General features: G+C 40.4%; 1 protein-coding gene across 1 annotated transcript; it reads right to left on the reverse strand.

Moving 5' to 3' along the window:
* Nucleotides 1-4719: 4719 nt before the first annotated feature.
* On the reverse strand, nucleotides 4720-12986 carry LOC105011204 (erythrocyte band 7 integral membrane protein-like). The gene is made up of 7 exons (XM_034293080.1): nucleotides 12854-12986; nucleotides 8875-8981; nucleotides 7276-7348; nucleotides 7101-7183; nucleotides 6731-6934; nucleotides 5915-6049; nucleotides 4720-5359 (listed from the first exon to the last, which is right to left on the reverse strand). The coding sequence occupies exons 1-7, from the start codon at nucleotides 12918-12920 to the stop codon at nucleotides 5171-5173; spliced, it is 858 nt and encodes a 285-aa protein (XP_034148971.1). The 5' UTR covers nucleotides 12921-12986; the 3' UTR covers nucleotides 4720-5170.
* Nucleotides 12987-13413: the final 427 nt, after the last annotated feature.

Below are 13413 nucleotides of genomic sequence, written 5' to 3' on the forward strand. Positions count from 1 at the left end.
TTGTCTATGAGGTCCCGAATTCTTACAGGTGGTATAGCTGCCCATTCGTCTAAGCAAAATGCCGCCAGGTCATGCAAAGTCTTTGGTCGTCTTGCATGAACTGCACGTTTCAGATGTTACGAACCCTGTGGCTCTAGCAGTCTAGGGTGGATAGTACAGAGACCCATAACATAAAACTCATGCAAATAAGTGTAGTGTAAATGAACAGTGAGAACAAACGAAAGAGACAACCAAACATAAAACGTTTATTATAAACACAAGGTAAAGGGGTAAGGGAAAAGGGACTGAGCTGGACCCAAGAAATGAAATAATATGGTCTAACAGCCCTAAATGGAACTTGCCTGCCTCAAGAATCGCTTCGCTGACTACTAACCAATACTAAAATACAGTGGGTGGTCCGCTCAGTTCTAACTAGTATTTTTAGACATTTTCCTATGGGTTGTGTATGACTAAAACACCCTTGTGGAAAGGATGCTAAAAACCATTGGAGGATTTCTGTTATCATTATGATTTAAAAAGGAGCCAGACAACTATGTGATAATAAATGGCTTCATATGATCACTAGCCTTAAATAAAAGACTAATAAAAGACAGGGTATGCAAACTTATGACCACAACTGTATACTTCTGACATTTACCATTACCAGCACTGCTGTAGTCCATACACCTACATTTTGATCCAAATATTAGGTTTTTCATTTCTTGTGGCCAATATGTGATAAAATGCTTTCCTCCACTCATATATTGCTGACAGATTTCATAACATCTGGATTACACAGACAGTACATGAAGTAACATCTAACCTCACCACAACAGAGCCATCAGTCAGTCAAGGGAAATGTCCATGATGTCCAGTATCATGCTTGAGGGATGCTGACAATGTCTGAGCAGCGGAACGGAAATATAGCTGGACGCCACGCAGTCCAGTTTGAAGCAGCTAATCAGTGTTGGGGAAGCAAATCTGAAAATACAGTTTGCCAAGTTAACCAATTACTTCTAACAAAAAGACGCAAAGCTCCACCAAAGCTACTAAAATACACACTCCACTGCCCAGTATTACAGAAAATAATGCAACAAAGATGAAGAGATGTCGATGAGAGAGGCTGACAGACAATGAAAAGTTCTGAAAGGCCCACAAAGAGACAGATGACATCTCAGTACCACAGTGTAGAGACAGTGTAGAGACATCTCAGATTATTAGTTATCAAGAAAATATCCCTCTGGAGTCAATATCAATCAATCAATCAATTGTATTTATAAAGCCCTTTTTACATCAGCTGTTGTCACAAAGTGCTTTTATAAAACACCCAGCCTGAAACCTTAAAAAGATTTATAAGAGCTATTGTTGAAATGTTTAGGCAGCATAACATCAAGAGATGAAGGATTAATTAAAGGTTCATTCTGTGACTTTTGCAATTTACAAACTGCTTGTTGTTATGTGTTCATAATCTATAAGTAGAATCACTATCACACCTCCATGATATTCCAAGCTTGAAAGCATGTGGTTTTGGTAAAATGGGGCACATATCAGCTCATATATTTCATGACTAGGCTGATGTAAAGACACTGGAGGTCAAGAGCCCAAGGTCACTGGCCAGGGCATTCATTCAAGGTTACAAAAATAAGTTCTGTCAATCCCAAATGACCAAACTTGAAACAAAAATGCTACTCCCAATTAGACGGTAAACATAGTTTTACAGGCGCATACATCTAAAAATTTACCAATCAGGTCGTATGTTGGGGTGCCCTCTCCACCTCCTCCCCACCTCCTCCCCACCTCCTCTGGAGTGCTTCCTCTTGTCTCCTTCCCAGTCAAGGAGGGGCAGCAGGTGTGGACCTTTTAGCTGCTACTGCTTCCTCGGGCCACCAGGCGGTGCCACCGGACAAGAACATTGCAGTCTTCCACCACCAGTCCTCAAGACACCACAAATTGTCCGGGGACCTGTTTCAACCTGACACGTGTGTGGATCAGCAAACACAATGTGCCACTGGAACACAGGACTGATGGTTACTGATAATGGGCCCCTGTAGGCCTATGTAGATATTCCATTAATAATAATCAGTTTCCAGCTGCGATAGTCATTTAAAACATTAACAATGTCTACACTGTATTTCTGATACATTTTATGTTATTTAAATGGACAAAACATTTTATTTTCTTTCAAAAGCAAAATAATTGTGAAGTGACCCCAATCATCTGAACCTTAGTGTATTTTGACAGAATGTAGTATACAACTTTCTTGTTCAGAGGAGAGGAGAAACATTTACCTAACTGAAAGCAAGTAAATATTGTGTCATTTTATATTTTCTAAAGGTTTTTAATTAATTAAGCTTCTTTTTAATAGGTTTGAGAGTCCTGCTAAAGATGGTATGAGACATTTACTGTCTGTGGAAACACTAGCAGAACAAAACGTAACCAGCTTGTCATGGAAACATTTTAAAATAGCCTCCCTGAGTGTGTAAACATCTGTATCAGTGATTGAGTCAGACATAACCCTGGTTGAACATGACAATGACTCATTCTTTGTTCCATACATACAGGTTATGTCACAGCCAGAACCCGATTCCCTTTATAGTACATTACTTTAGACCAGAGCCCTAGCACTCTATTCCCTATATATTGTACTACTGTTGATCAGACCCCTAGGATCCTGTTTCTATTTTTGGTAGACTTACAGTAGGTCTTCTTACCTCATCGTTGTTGTGACACTGACCAAAGTTCAGCGACTCATTGAGTCAGAACAGCATTACTAAGTAGACTTGGTTGATGATAGCAGGTTTATGATCACAGGTTAAAGTGGCAACTCAAGCACCATGAGGGGACACTAGCTGGTATGTATAATGTATTATTTCAACAACCCTTTATACAAAAATGTTGTGACACTACACAAAATGCAAAAAGAAACTGAATGTAATGATCCCTGTATTTAATTGAAAATAGTACAAAGACAGCATTACAAATGTTGAATCTATGAAATGTTACAGTTTTTGGAGAAATACATGCCCATTTTGAATTTGATGTTAGCAACACCTGTCCACCAAGATGGGACGGGGCATGTTCACCACTGGTTTGCATCACCTCTTCTTTTAATACTACTTTCTAAGCATTTGGGAACTGAGGAGACTAAGTGCTGTAGTTTTGAAAGTGAAATATTCTCCCATTTTTGCTTGTTATAGGATTGCAGCTGCTCAGCAGTCCAGGGTGTTGTATTTTTGTTTCATAATGCACTAAATGTTTTTAATGGGTGACAGGTCTGGACTGCAAGCAGGCCAGTTTAGCACCCAGACTCATTTACTACGGAGCCATGCTGTTGTAACACATGCAGAATGTGGTTTGGCATTGTCCTGCTGAAACGAAAAAAGCCTTCCCTGAAAAAGATGTTGTCTGGATGGCAGCATATGTTGCTCCAAGACCTGTTCAGATGTGCTCAAAACTTAGCACACCCTTAGATCTTAATACTGTGTATTGCCCCCTCAATGATAACATGCAGTCTTTTGTAATAGTTATGTGCAGTCTTTTGTAATAGTTATGTGCAGTCTTTTGTAATAGTTATGTGCAGTCTTTTGTAATAGTTATGTGCAGTCTTTTGTAATAGAATTGGTAATTTATGTACCATTTGTAAAGAAAACATGAGTGAGCAGGCAAAACAGAATTCTGGTCTTTTTGTAGGGCTCTGTTCCTCCTCGCACGAAGGAACAGATACCGGTCCTGCTTCTGGGTTGATGCCCTTCTACAACCCTGTCCAGCTCACATTGTGTAATGGCCCGTCTCCTGGTATCTCCAGATAGATACCGCCTCATGTTACCAGTAGAGACAAGGACACTAGGAAAATGCTAGAGAACTAGAGAAGAAACAGTCAGGAAAGATTTTCTGTGGCCACCACCTGCAAAACCATTCCTTTTTGGGGGGTTGTCTTGCTGTTGCCTCTCGAGTGCACCTGTTGTCACGTTCATTTGCACCAATACAGGTGACACTGATTCACAATCACTAATGGTTCCTAACTGGACAGATTGATATCCCTGAAGTTTCATCGACTTGGTGTTATTCTGTCATGATTACCTGTTCCCTTAATATTTTTGAGCAGTGTATATTGAAATGGCATTATCATGACAGATGATTTAGTTTTAGATTACACATATTATACTTCATTTAGCAATGCAGAAAAACATGTGACATGCCAATCAAGCCTTTTAAATGTAAAATGAAGATAATTAGGGGGCAAGAGAAAGAGAGACAAAGAGAATTAAGGAATGCGTGTACTGTATGTTGAGACTTGGTAACAATGAGATGGAACCTGTCACACATTGCCACGGACGGAGTTCAGGGAAAGGGCCCCCTCAAGACTACGACCCGTCAGCAGGGATGTTGGGTGTGTTGGGTGTGTTGGGTGTGTTGGGTGTGTTGGGTGTGTTTTGGATGTGTTGGGTGTGTTGGGTGTGTTGGGTGTGTTGGGTGTGTTGGGTGTGTTGGGTTGTGGGACTGCTTGGCCGTGGCCAGGGGACGGAGCCTCTCGAGTGCTTTGAGGTCACAATTAAGGTCACAGTTAAGGTGGAAAATGTTCTGACATGATTAATCTTTGTCTAATTTTAACAGGGGTGTGTAGAATGTTCATATCCACTGTATATATATAAATATACTGCATATATTTTATAATATATTGGATAGTCCATGTAAAAAGTTTACACCACATAGAAAAACATATTGATTTCTTGAACGTTTTCAGGAGAAGGAAATAAACAATGTTTATTTTAAAACAAATTAAATTCACCATGCTAATCCATGTCAAATGTTCAAGCATTTTGTTAATGGAAAATAACATTATGTTGACATGTAATTTTCTTCATATTTGTCATGACTCATACAAAATGTTGCAACATGGTAATTTAAATTAAATTGTCAGAAACATCATTGAATTGAAAAATCATATCAAACTGATTGAAAGTTGCATGGTGGAGTGTTGATGACATCACTTCCTCATGAAGTGGCTGATCATGTCCATGGGCAGAGGGAAGATGATGGAGTGTTGATGACATCACTTCCTCATGAAGTGGCTGATCATGTCCATGGGCAGAGGGAAGATGATGGTGGAGCGTTGATGACATCACTTCCTCATGAAGTGGCTGATCATGTCCATGGGCAGAGGGAAGATGATGGTGGAGTGTCGATGACATCACTTCCTCATGAAGTGGCTGATCATGTCCATGGGCAGAGGGAAGATGATGGTGGAGTTCTTCTCTGCAGCGATGGTGGTGAGGGTCTGGAGGTAGCGCAGCTGGAGACCAGACGGAGACTCTGAGATCACTAGAGAGGCCTCCTTCAGGGCTCGGGAGGCGTTCATCTCCCCCTCTGCTGCTATCACCTAGAGGAGAGAGACAAGTTATGGAAGAGGTATGAAATAGTTACACAAATGGACAGCAGAGAAAAAAGAGAAAAATTATGTCAGAAATATGGAACAGACATGGATGTAGCACAAAATTCTGGGCCCTGTACATAGGCGGTCTCTGAGGGCCCCTCCCCACTTTATTCAAGATTCAAACATTTTTGAGGGCCCCTCTACACATTAGGGCCCTATATACTTAGTACCCCTTTTCCCCCCAGTCCAACGCCCCTGGGAACAGATAAAAGCTGTTTCAAAATGTGTCCTTGTGTTCTGCGTCCTCCCAAATCTACCTCTACTCAGAATATTGATACAGGCCACAGAGCATGACAGGATGTACATTGGTTAAATATATCATTTACCTTTCATTTGTCTGTCTCCTCACCTTAGCTCTGGCCTGTGTGTGTGTGTCCTCACCTTAGCTCTGGCCTGTGTGTGTGTGTCCTCACCTTAGCTCTGGCCTGTGTGTGTGTGTGTGTGTCTCCCCTCACCTTCGCTCTGGCCTGTGTGTGTGTGTGTGTGTGTGTCTCCCCTCACCTTCGCTCTGGCCTCTCTGCTGGCCTCTGCCTCTGCTGCCATGGCTCTCTGCAACTGATGGGGCAGCTTCACATCCTTAATCTCCACACGCTCTACCATGATGCCCCATGGGTCAGTAGCCTCATCCAGACTGGCCTACAGGAAGGGGACATATATTACAGTAACACATTATTACAAAGCCCTATTATAACTCATCCAGACTGGCCTACAGGAAGGAGACATATATTACAGCAACACATTACAAACCCTCATTCCAGACTGGCCTACAGGAAGGGGACATATATTACAGTAGCACATTACAAAACAGTCATTCCAGACTGGCCTACAGGAAGGGGACATATATTACAGTAGCACATTACAAAACACTCATTCCAGACTGGCCTACAGGAAGGGGACATATATTACAGTAGCACATTACAAAACACTCATTCCAGACTGGCCTACAGGAAGGGGACATATATTACAGTAGCACATTACAAAACACTCATTCCAGACTGGCCTACAGGAAGGGGACATATATTACAGTAGCACATTACAAAACACTCATTCCAGACTGGCCTACAGGAAGGGGACATATATATTACAGTAAAACTTTATTACAAAATCCTATTACACCTGATCTAAGCGACTTACAGTACTGAATGCACACATCTCCAACCTGGTTCCCAGGGGAACTATATCTCCAAAGGTTTTGTGTCAAAGATGTAATGTTTTATAGATGTAATGTGCCCTAATAGATATATAAATACACCTTCTGATGCACCACTGACCTTATTTCTGAAGTGGATATAAGCTTTTGCATCTATGGTTCTGTACCTGCATGCTGTGTGAGATTCCCTCACGGTCTGACAGCAGCTCTGCCAGGTTCTTGGTTCCCAGGACGTTCCTCAGGGTGGTCTGGGCCAGGAGTCGGGTTGAGAAGTCTGCGTTGGACACATTTGCCACGGAGGAGATGGGGTCACTGACCCGGAAGTACACGACCCCATCAACACACACCGTCACTGAGTCCTTAGTCAGGATCTACAACACAGAAACACACATATACACACACACACAAAGTGGGACAGAGATAAAGGAAGAGAGAAAGCCCACAGTGATGATGTCTAGAACAATACTGAGTAATGTTACTGTACTTAAAGATTGACTGTGGGAGAAAATGGATGTCAGCCCTGGTTAGTGTCCCTACCTCCTGGGGAGGGATGTCAAATGACACGGTTCTCAGGTCCACTTTCACAAAGGAGTCAGTGCATGGCAGTACAAAGAAGATGCCTGGAAGAAGTTTATTATAGATATAGAACAATATAGACTGAATACGTGCACACACCCACTCACATACACAAATCCAGTGTCTGGTCTCTTACCGGGTCCCTTGGCTTTCCTATCTGTAATCCGGCCCAGTCTGAAGATGACAGCCCGTTCATACTCCTGAACTATCTGTAATACAACACACACTATTCATGCTACTTACCTCTATACATGACATAGTTCAGCTGTGTGAGTATCTACACAACATAATACAGAGTTAAAACCCAACTCATTCCACTAAGCATCAGTTTGGAGTTACGTTATTTATTTGTGTCGCCAGCACAATCTCTTACCGTGTTTTGTCACTTGTTTATGTCATTTCCAGCCAGAAGAAACCTATTGGTCAAATAAAAATGTACTATAGCTCACAATTTGGCACGGGTATGCATACTTTTGGGATTAACTGTATATGAGCATGTTTATCCCATTCCAAAACCATGGGCATTAATATGGAGTTGGCCCCCACTTTGCAGCTACAACATTTGCCCCTCTTCTGGGAAAGCTTTCCACAAGACATGTCCCTGTGGGAATTTGGTGCCCATTCAGTCAAAAGAGCATTTGTGAGGTCCGGCACTGATGTTGGAGTGAAAAGGCCTAGCAGTAAAGGGCCTTCCACAAACTGTTGCCACAAAGTTGGATGCACCCAGTTGTCTAAAATGTCTTTGTATCCTGTATCATAGCATTAAGATTACCTTTTGCAGGAACTAAGAGGCTTAGCCCATACCCTGAAACACAGCCCCAGACCATTATCCCTCCTCCACCAAACTATACAGTAGGCACTCCAGTAGGTAGCGCTCACCTGGCATCCACCACAACCAGATTCCTCCATCAGACTTCCAGTTAGTGAAGCATGATTCACCACTCCAGAGAACATGTTTCCACTATTCCAGAGGCCAGTGGCAGACGTGCTTAACACCACTCCAGCCAATGCTTGGCATTGATCATGTTGTTGTGAGGCTTGCGTCCAGCTGCTCGGACATGTTAACCCATTTCATGAAGCTCCCAACACACAGTTCTTGTGCTGATTATGCTTCCAGAGTTAGTTTGCAACTCTGAGGTGAGTGATGCTTCAGATGATGAGTAATTTTTACGCACTTTGCGCTTCAGCCCTCAGTTGCCCCGTTCTGTGAATTTGCGTGGTCTAGCACTTTGTGGCTGGGCTGTTGTTGCTCCTAGATGCTACAATTCACAATTATAGAAGTTGCAGCTGACCGAGGCAGATCTAGTAGGGCAGACTTTTCATAAACTGACTTTTGGCAAAGGTGGCATCCTATGAGAGTGCCATGTTTTAAATCACTGAGCTCTTCAGGACCACCCACGGCACTGCCAATGTTTGTCTTTGGAGGTTTTATGAACCTGTGAGCAATGGGTGTGGCTGAAACACCTGAACTCAATATTTAGTGTTGGTGTCCACATACTTCGGTCATTTAGGGTATCAACTTTATCTGGGCAACTTCATAGGTTTTGTAAGCTATCCGAAAGCATCACAACCCAGAATAATGAATAATTACTTTGCAAGAGCTATTGAGGAGAAGATAGTTTGAGAATCCTTAGACAAAAGGTCTCAGCCAAACGGTCTGTAAACATTTCATGACTTTGGGAATGCATGTTCTATTAAATCAATTTCTATGCATGTTTCTCTCTGTCTCACTGACCTTTATGCAGAACCAGATGGTGAAGGGAAACAGCATTGCAGTAAATAGACTTGAAAGGATGACAAGTAACCAGCCAAAGCAGCCCAGGCCTCCTGAACCCACTTCAGCTGATGGAGAGACAGACAGAGAGAGAGAGATATAGAGGGAAAGAATAGCACAAGAAAATGTATTTAAATAAATGACATTTGCGAAATATACATTGGATCATTTTTCTGAAAAACAAATAATAATTGTATTTTATTATTATAAAAAATAATAGCATTACATTTTTTGACAAAACTAATATTATATTGGAGTCACTTCTAACACTGCTTTCATGATAAAGGAATATACAGTAAATATTAAAATTATCTCTTACTACTGTAGGCTCTACTACAGTGGATATTAAAACTCCTACCCAAAAAGACTTGTACCCAAAAAGTGCTGTAATAAAATCAAAAGGTGCTTGATTTTTTATTAGTTTATTGGTGTGCACACTTATGCAACCAGGTTATTGTAAGGTTTTTATTTTTCCCCCTTGGAGATTTCGGTTTGTTTTTCAATTGATTTGTTCAAATTATAGGTCTCATTAAAAGTGGAAAAAGTTCTGTCTGTGGTATAACTATAAACGAGCAAACAAATCTTTTGTATGTCACAGCTAGCTAGCGTTACATTCTAGCTAAAGTAACCCTTTTAGTTAAAATGTTGAGTTTGGAAGTCCCATTTGTATAGCTAGTCCTTTAGGTGGTCTAACTATAACTGAGCAAACTTTTGTTGTATAGCTTACCTGTCGAGGAGGAAAATGGCCACGCCTCACTTTATAGGTGCTTAGCAGCCTATGAATTTCTTCATTGCTTGTAAATTATTTGGTTTTTTCAAGAGCTTAGACGCAATTAAAGACTGACAAGCTAATCAATGACCTGACCAAAGTCATTGGGAAGACACTAAATCTATTGCAACCTTTTGAAAAAACACTTATGCTTACTTCTGATTTGAAAGCAAAGGGTGGTCACACCAAATATTGATTTGATTTACATTTTTCTTCTGTTCACTCACTTGACATTTTGTTAATTTATATATATAAAATAATAATATTTTTTAAAGCCTTCTTACTTTACTGCATCTTTACACACCTATCTAAAATAATTGCACAGTACTGTAGGTGGATACAGGAATAAAACATCTGCACAGTACTGTAGGTGGGTACAGGAATAAGGTATTCATGAATGCCCATTTTCTATACAAAATCTCAGTGTTTCAGAGAATTCATAAGAATGCTGTCTGGTTGTTTTCCAAAACGAATCACTAATAACAATCATAGTAAAACTAGACATACAGTTGTGGTCAAATGTTTACATACACTTGTAAAGAACATGTATGTCATGGCAGTTTGAGTTCCAATAACTACTACAACTCGGTGGAATCATTGGAGCACATACTTATTTGTTGTAAAAAACAGTCATGAAATTATGTTTTTTTTTTACTTTATTAAGGGTTTTCTGAAAATATTTTCAAATCTACTGGGTCAAAAATATACATACAGCAATGTTAATATTTGGTTAAATGTCCCTTGGCCATTTTCACCTCAATTAGGTACTTTTGGTAGACATCCACAAGCTTCTGACCAGCTTCTGGTTGAGTCTTTGACCACTCCTCTTGACAGATTTGGTGCAGTTCAGCTACATTTTTTGGCTTTCTGTTACAGACTTGTTTCTTCAGTGAAGTCCATATGTTCTCGATGGGGTTCAGGTCAGGACTTTGGTAAGGCCATTCTAAAACCTTAATTCTAGCCTAATTTAACCATTCCTTTACCACCTTTGATGTGTGTTTGGGGTCACTGTCCTTTTGAAACACCCAACTGCGTCCAAGGCCCAACCTTCTGGCTGATGATTTTAGGTTTTTCTGAAGAATTTGAAGGTAATCCTTCTTCTTAATTATTCCATTCACTTTCTGTAATACACCAGTTACACTGGCAGCAAAACAACCCCAGAGCATAATACTACCAGCACCATGCTTGACCGTAGGTATGGTGTACTTGGGTTTAAAGACTTTACCTTCTATCCTCCAAACATATTTCTGGTCATTCTGGTAATTAATTGCACACCTGCTTTTTGGTGGTTCTTGGTCGACACCTGACCATCCTGACCAATTTTCTCTCACCAGCAGTTGATAGCTTGCGTGGTCTTCCTGATCATGGCAGTGACCCAACTGAGACATGAACTTTATACTTACAAACAATTGTTTGCACAGTGGTTCTTGGGGACCTGTTGTTGCTTTGAAAGGGGCCCAAGTGACTTTCCTGACTTGTTCAAGTCAATGAGTCGCCTCTTCACATCCGTGCTGAGCCCCTTTGACTTGCCCATCATAGCGTTTGTGGTTGAGTCTAATGAGTGTATCAAACGAGCCCTATTTAAATGGGCTCAGAGAAGTCACTAGCTGTAGTCAATCATAATCACTCATGAGAAGTTAAAGAGGTCATGTCACAAAGCACATTTCATTGATACAACTTTCTACATCACCACAATTGATCACTGAAGTAGATTTGATAAAATTTTCAGAAGACCCATAATAAAGTCATAAAATAACCACATTTAGTTTATGAAGAAGTATGTGCTCCAATGATTCAGTCACCAAAAAATACGAGTTGTAGTAGTTATTGGAAACTAAAACTGTAAACCTTCGACCACAAGTCTATGTCCAACAGTATCAAGTTGGGTTTGACATGGCCCGAATGTAGGCCATTTGTAAATCCTATACAGTTCCACACAGGTAAATTCCTCTTTTCTTATCTTATGTCAAAATACAATTCCCATAAGTTAAAACAATTTTTTTCTTTGGGGACAGAATTGGTATATTGAAATTAAGTAACATTTAAAGAAGTGTAAAAACTGAAAAGATCAAGAAAGTGTGTTTATGTTTCTTAAGTCATGGCCAACCTAGGGAGGCAGTTTCCTGGACAATTGTCATGGTCATGGAAGGCAAATTCCAAATAACACAAGTGTTATTAATACTATCAATACCAGAATTGCTAAAAGCAACTTTTCTAATTGAAATTAACAATTTCTTTCAAAAAAGGTAGATGATTCATCCTTGATTAGGCATCTAGCAATAATAATAGCATAATCTCAGACAACACTAACAAGGCTTGTTTTCACAAAATTCCACTTCTTTGTTTGTCCATATCGTACTTGTGTCTTTACACTATAATGGCACTGTGTATCTACCTATGTACCATACAGTGGCAGGAGAATTAGTGGCAGGAGAATTGGTGGCAGCATCATGCTGTGGGGATGCAGTCTTGGAAAGCTTGTAAAGATAGAGGGCAAAATGCAGCTAAGTACAAAGAAATCTTGGATGAAAACCTGTTGAAGTCTACTAGTGACCTGAGACTTGAGAGATGATTCAACTTCCAGAAGAACAAAGATCCCAAACAAACAACTAAAGACACACTGGTGTTGCTTCAAACCAAAAAATATATATCCTGGAAGTAGTCCAGTCAAATCAATCAAATTGAGAATGTATATAAAGAATTGAAAATTTCTGTTCACAAATCCGACTTCACTAAGTTTGAAAGATTTTGTAAAAAAGAAAGGGCAAGCTTTGCTGGTTTTACTTACTAATTCTATAAAATGACATCCAAAATCTATTTGATAACACGCTTGCTTTTTTTCTCACCGTTGACTATTATTTTTTTACTCCTTGACGTGTAACACAAGCTTCCACGGGGGAAAGATCACCTGAGTGATGGAGGGTAGCAAAAGAGGGTGAAATAGAAAAGGCAGATAAATGGGGAGAGAGAGAGAGGGTGAGAGGCTGAGATGGTAGGGAGAGAAAAGGAGGTGGGTGGAGGGTGGGTGTGAGAGAGGGTGAGAATATTAACAGTAAAGAAGTGAAAAAACTGTGAAAAATGTGTGAAAAACCAAGGAGAAACAGGAAGAAAAACACAGGAAAAGAGAGCTGACGTGAATTGTAAAATACAGGTAAGATACCCATTACTTACAAATCAAGTCATCTGTGCTTTTGGGTCCTCTCTTTAGACCTCTTTCCATTTTGGATTCCATTTCCATGAACCAGCTCTGCGTTTGTTCCAGGACTGAGGTCTGAGTGTGTGTTTGTGTGTGTGTGTCTGTGTGAGTGGGATCTGATAGAAGGAGAAACCAGACTAGCAGTGCATAAAAAGCCTCTCTGTCTATTGGCTATTCTCAGCGAAGGTGTGGCTTTCAGTCCTAATAAACAAACACTGGGTAGATCATGAACCGATTATGCAGTAAACAGAGAGACAGGGGAGGGAAAGACATATGTAATGGCTATTGGTATAGTTTTTTCAAAAATATAGTTATTTTTGGGTGAGGTTCCCATATAAGTAAAGACATGATGTGTTGACAGACATGAAGTTGTTGAATTACTGTGGTGTTGATGATAAAGATGACATTAGCGGTAAAAAAATATTACTCATTAATGTCCACTACCCTAACCCAGTGGGTCCCAACTCATTAATGTCCACTACCCTAACCCTGTGGGTCCCAACTCATTAATGTCTACTACCCTAACTATGACCCA

Source organism: Esox lucius, chromosome 7 (assembly GCF_011004845.1).
Source record: "Esox lucius isolate fEsoLuc1 chromosome 7, fEsoLuc1.pri, whole genome shotgun sequence".
NCBI lineage: Eukaryota > Metazoa > Chordata > Actinopteri > Esociformes > Esocidae > Esox > Esox lucius.

What these genes read in the sequence shown, in the direction of transcription:
- LOC105011204 (XM_034293080.1), bottom strand. Translation starts at nt 12,920, where the DNA reads ATGGAAATGGAATCCAAAATGGAAAGAGGTCTAAAGAGAGGACCCAAA. An exon ending in TAGGAAAGCCAAGGGACCCG is followed by an intron (nt 7,184 to 7,275) that starts GTAAGAGACCAG and finishes AACTTCTTCCAG; the next exon opens with GCATCTTCTTTGTACTGCCA. An exon ending in TTGACATCCCTCCCCAGGAG is followed by an intron (nt 6,935 to 7,100) that starts GTAGGGACACTA and finishes TCTGTGTTGTAG; the next exon opens with ATCCTGACTAAGGACTCAGT.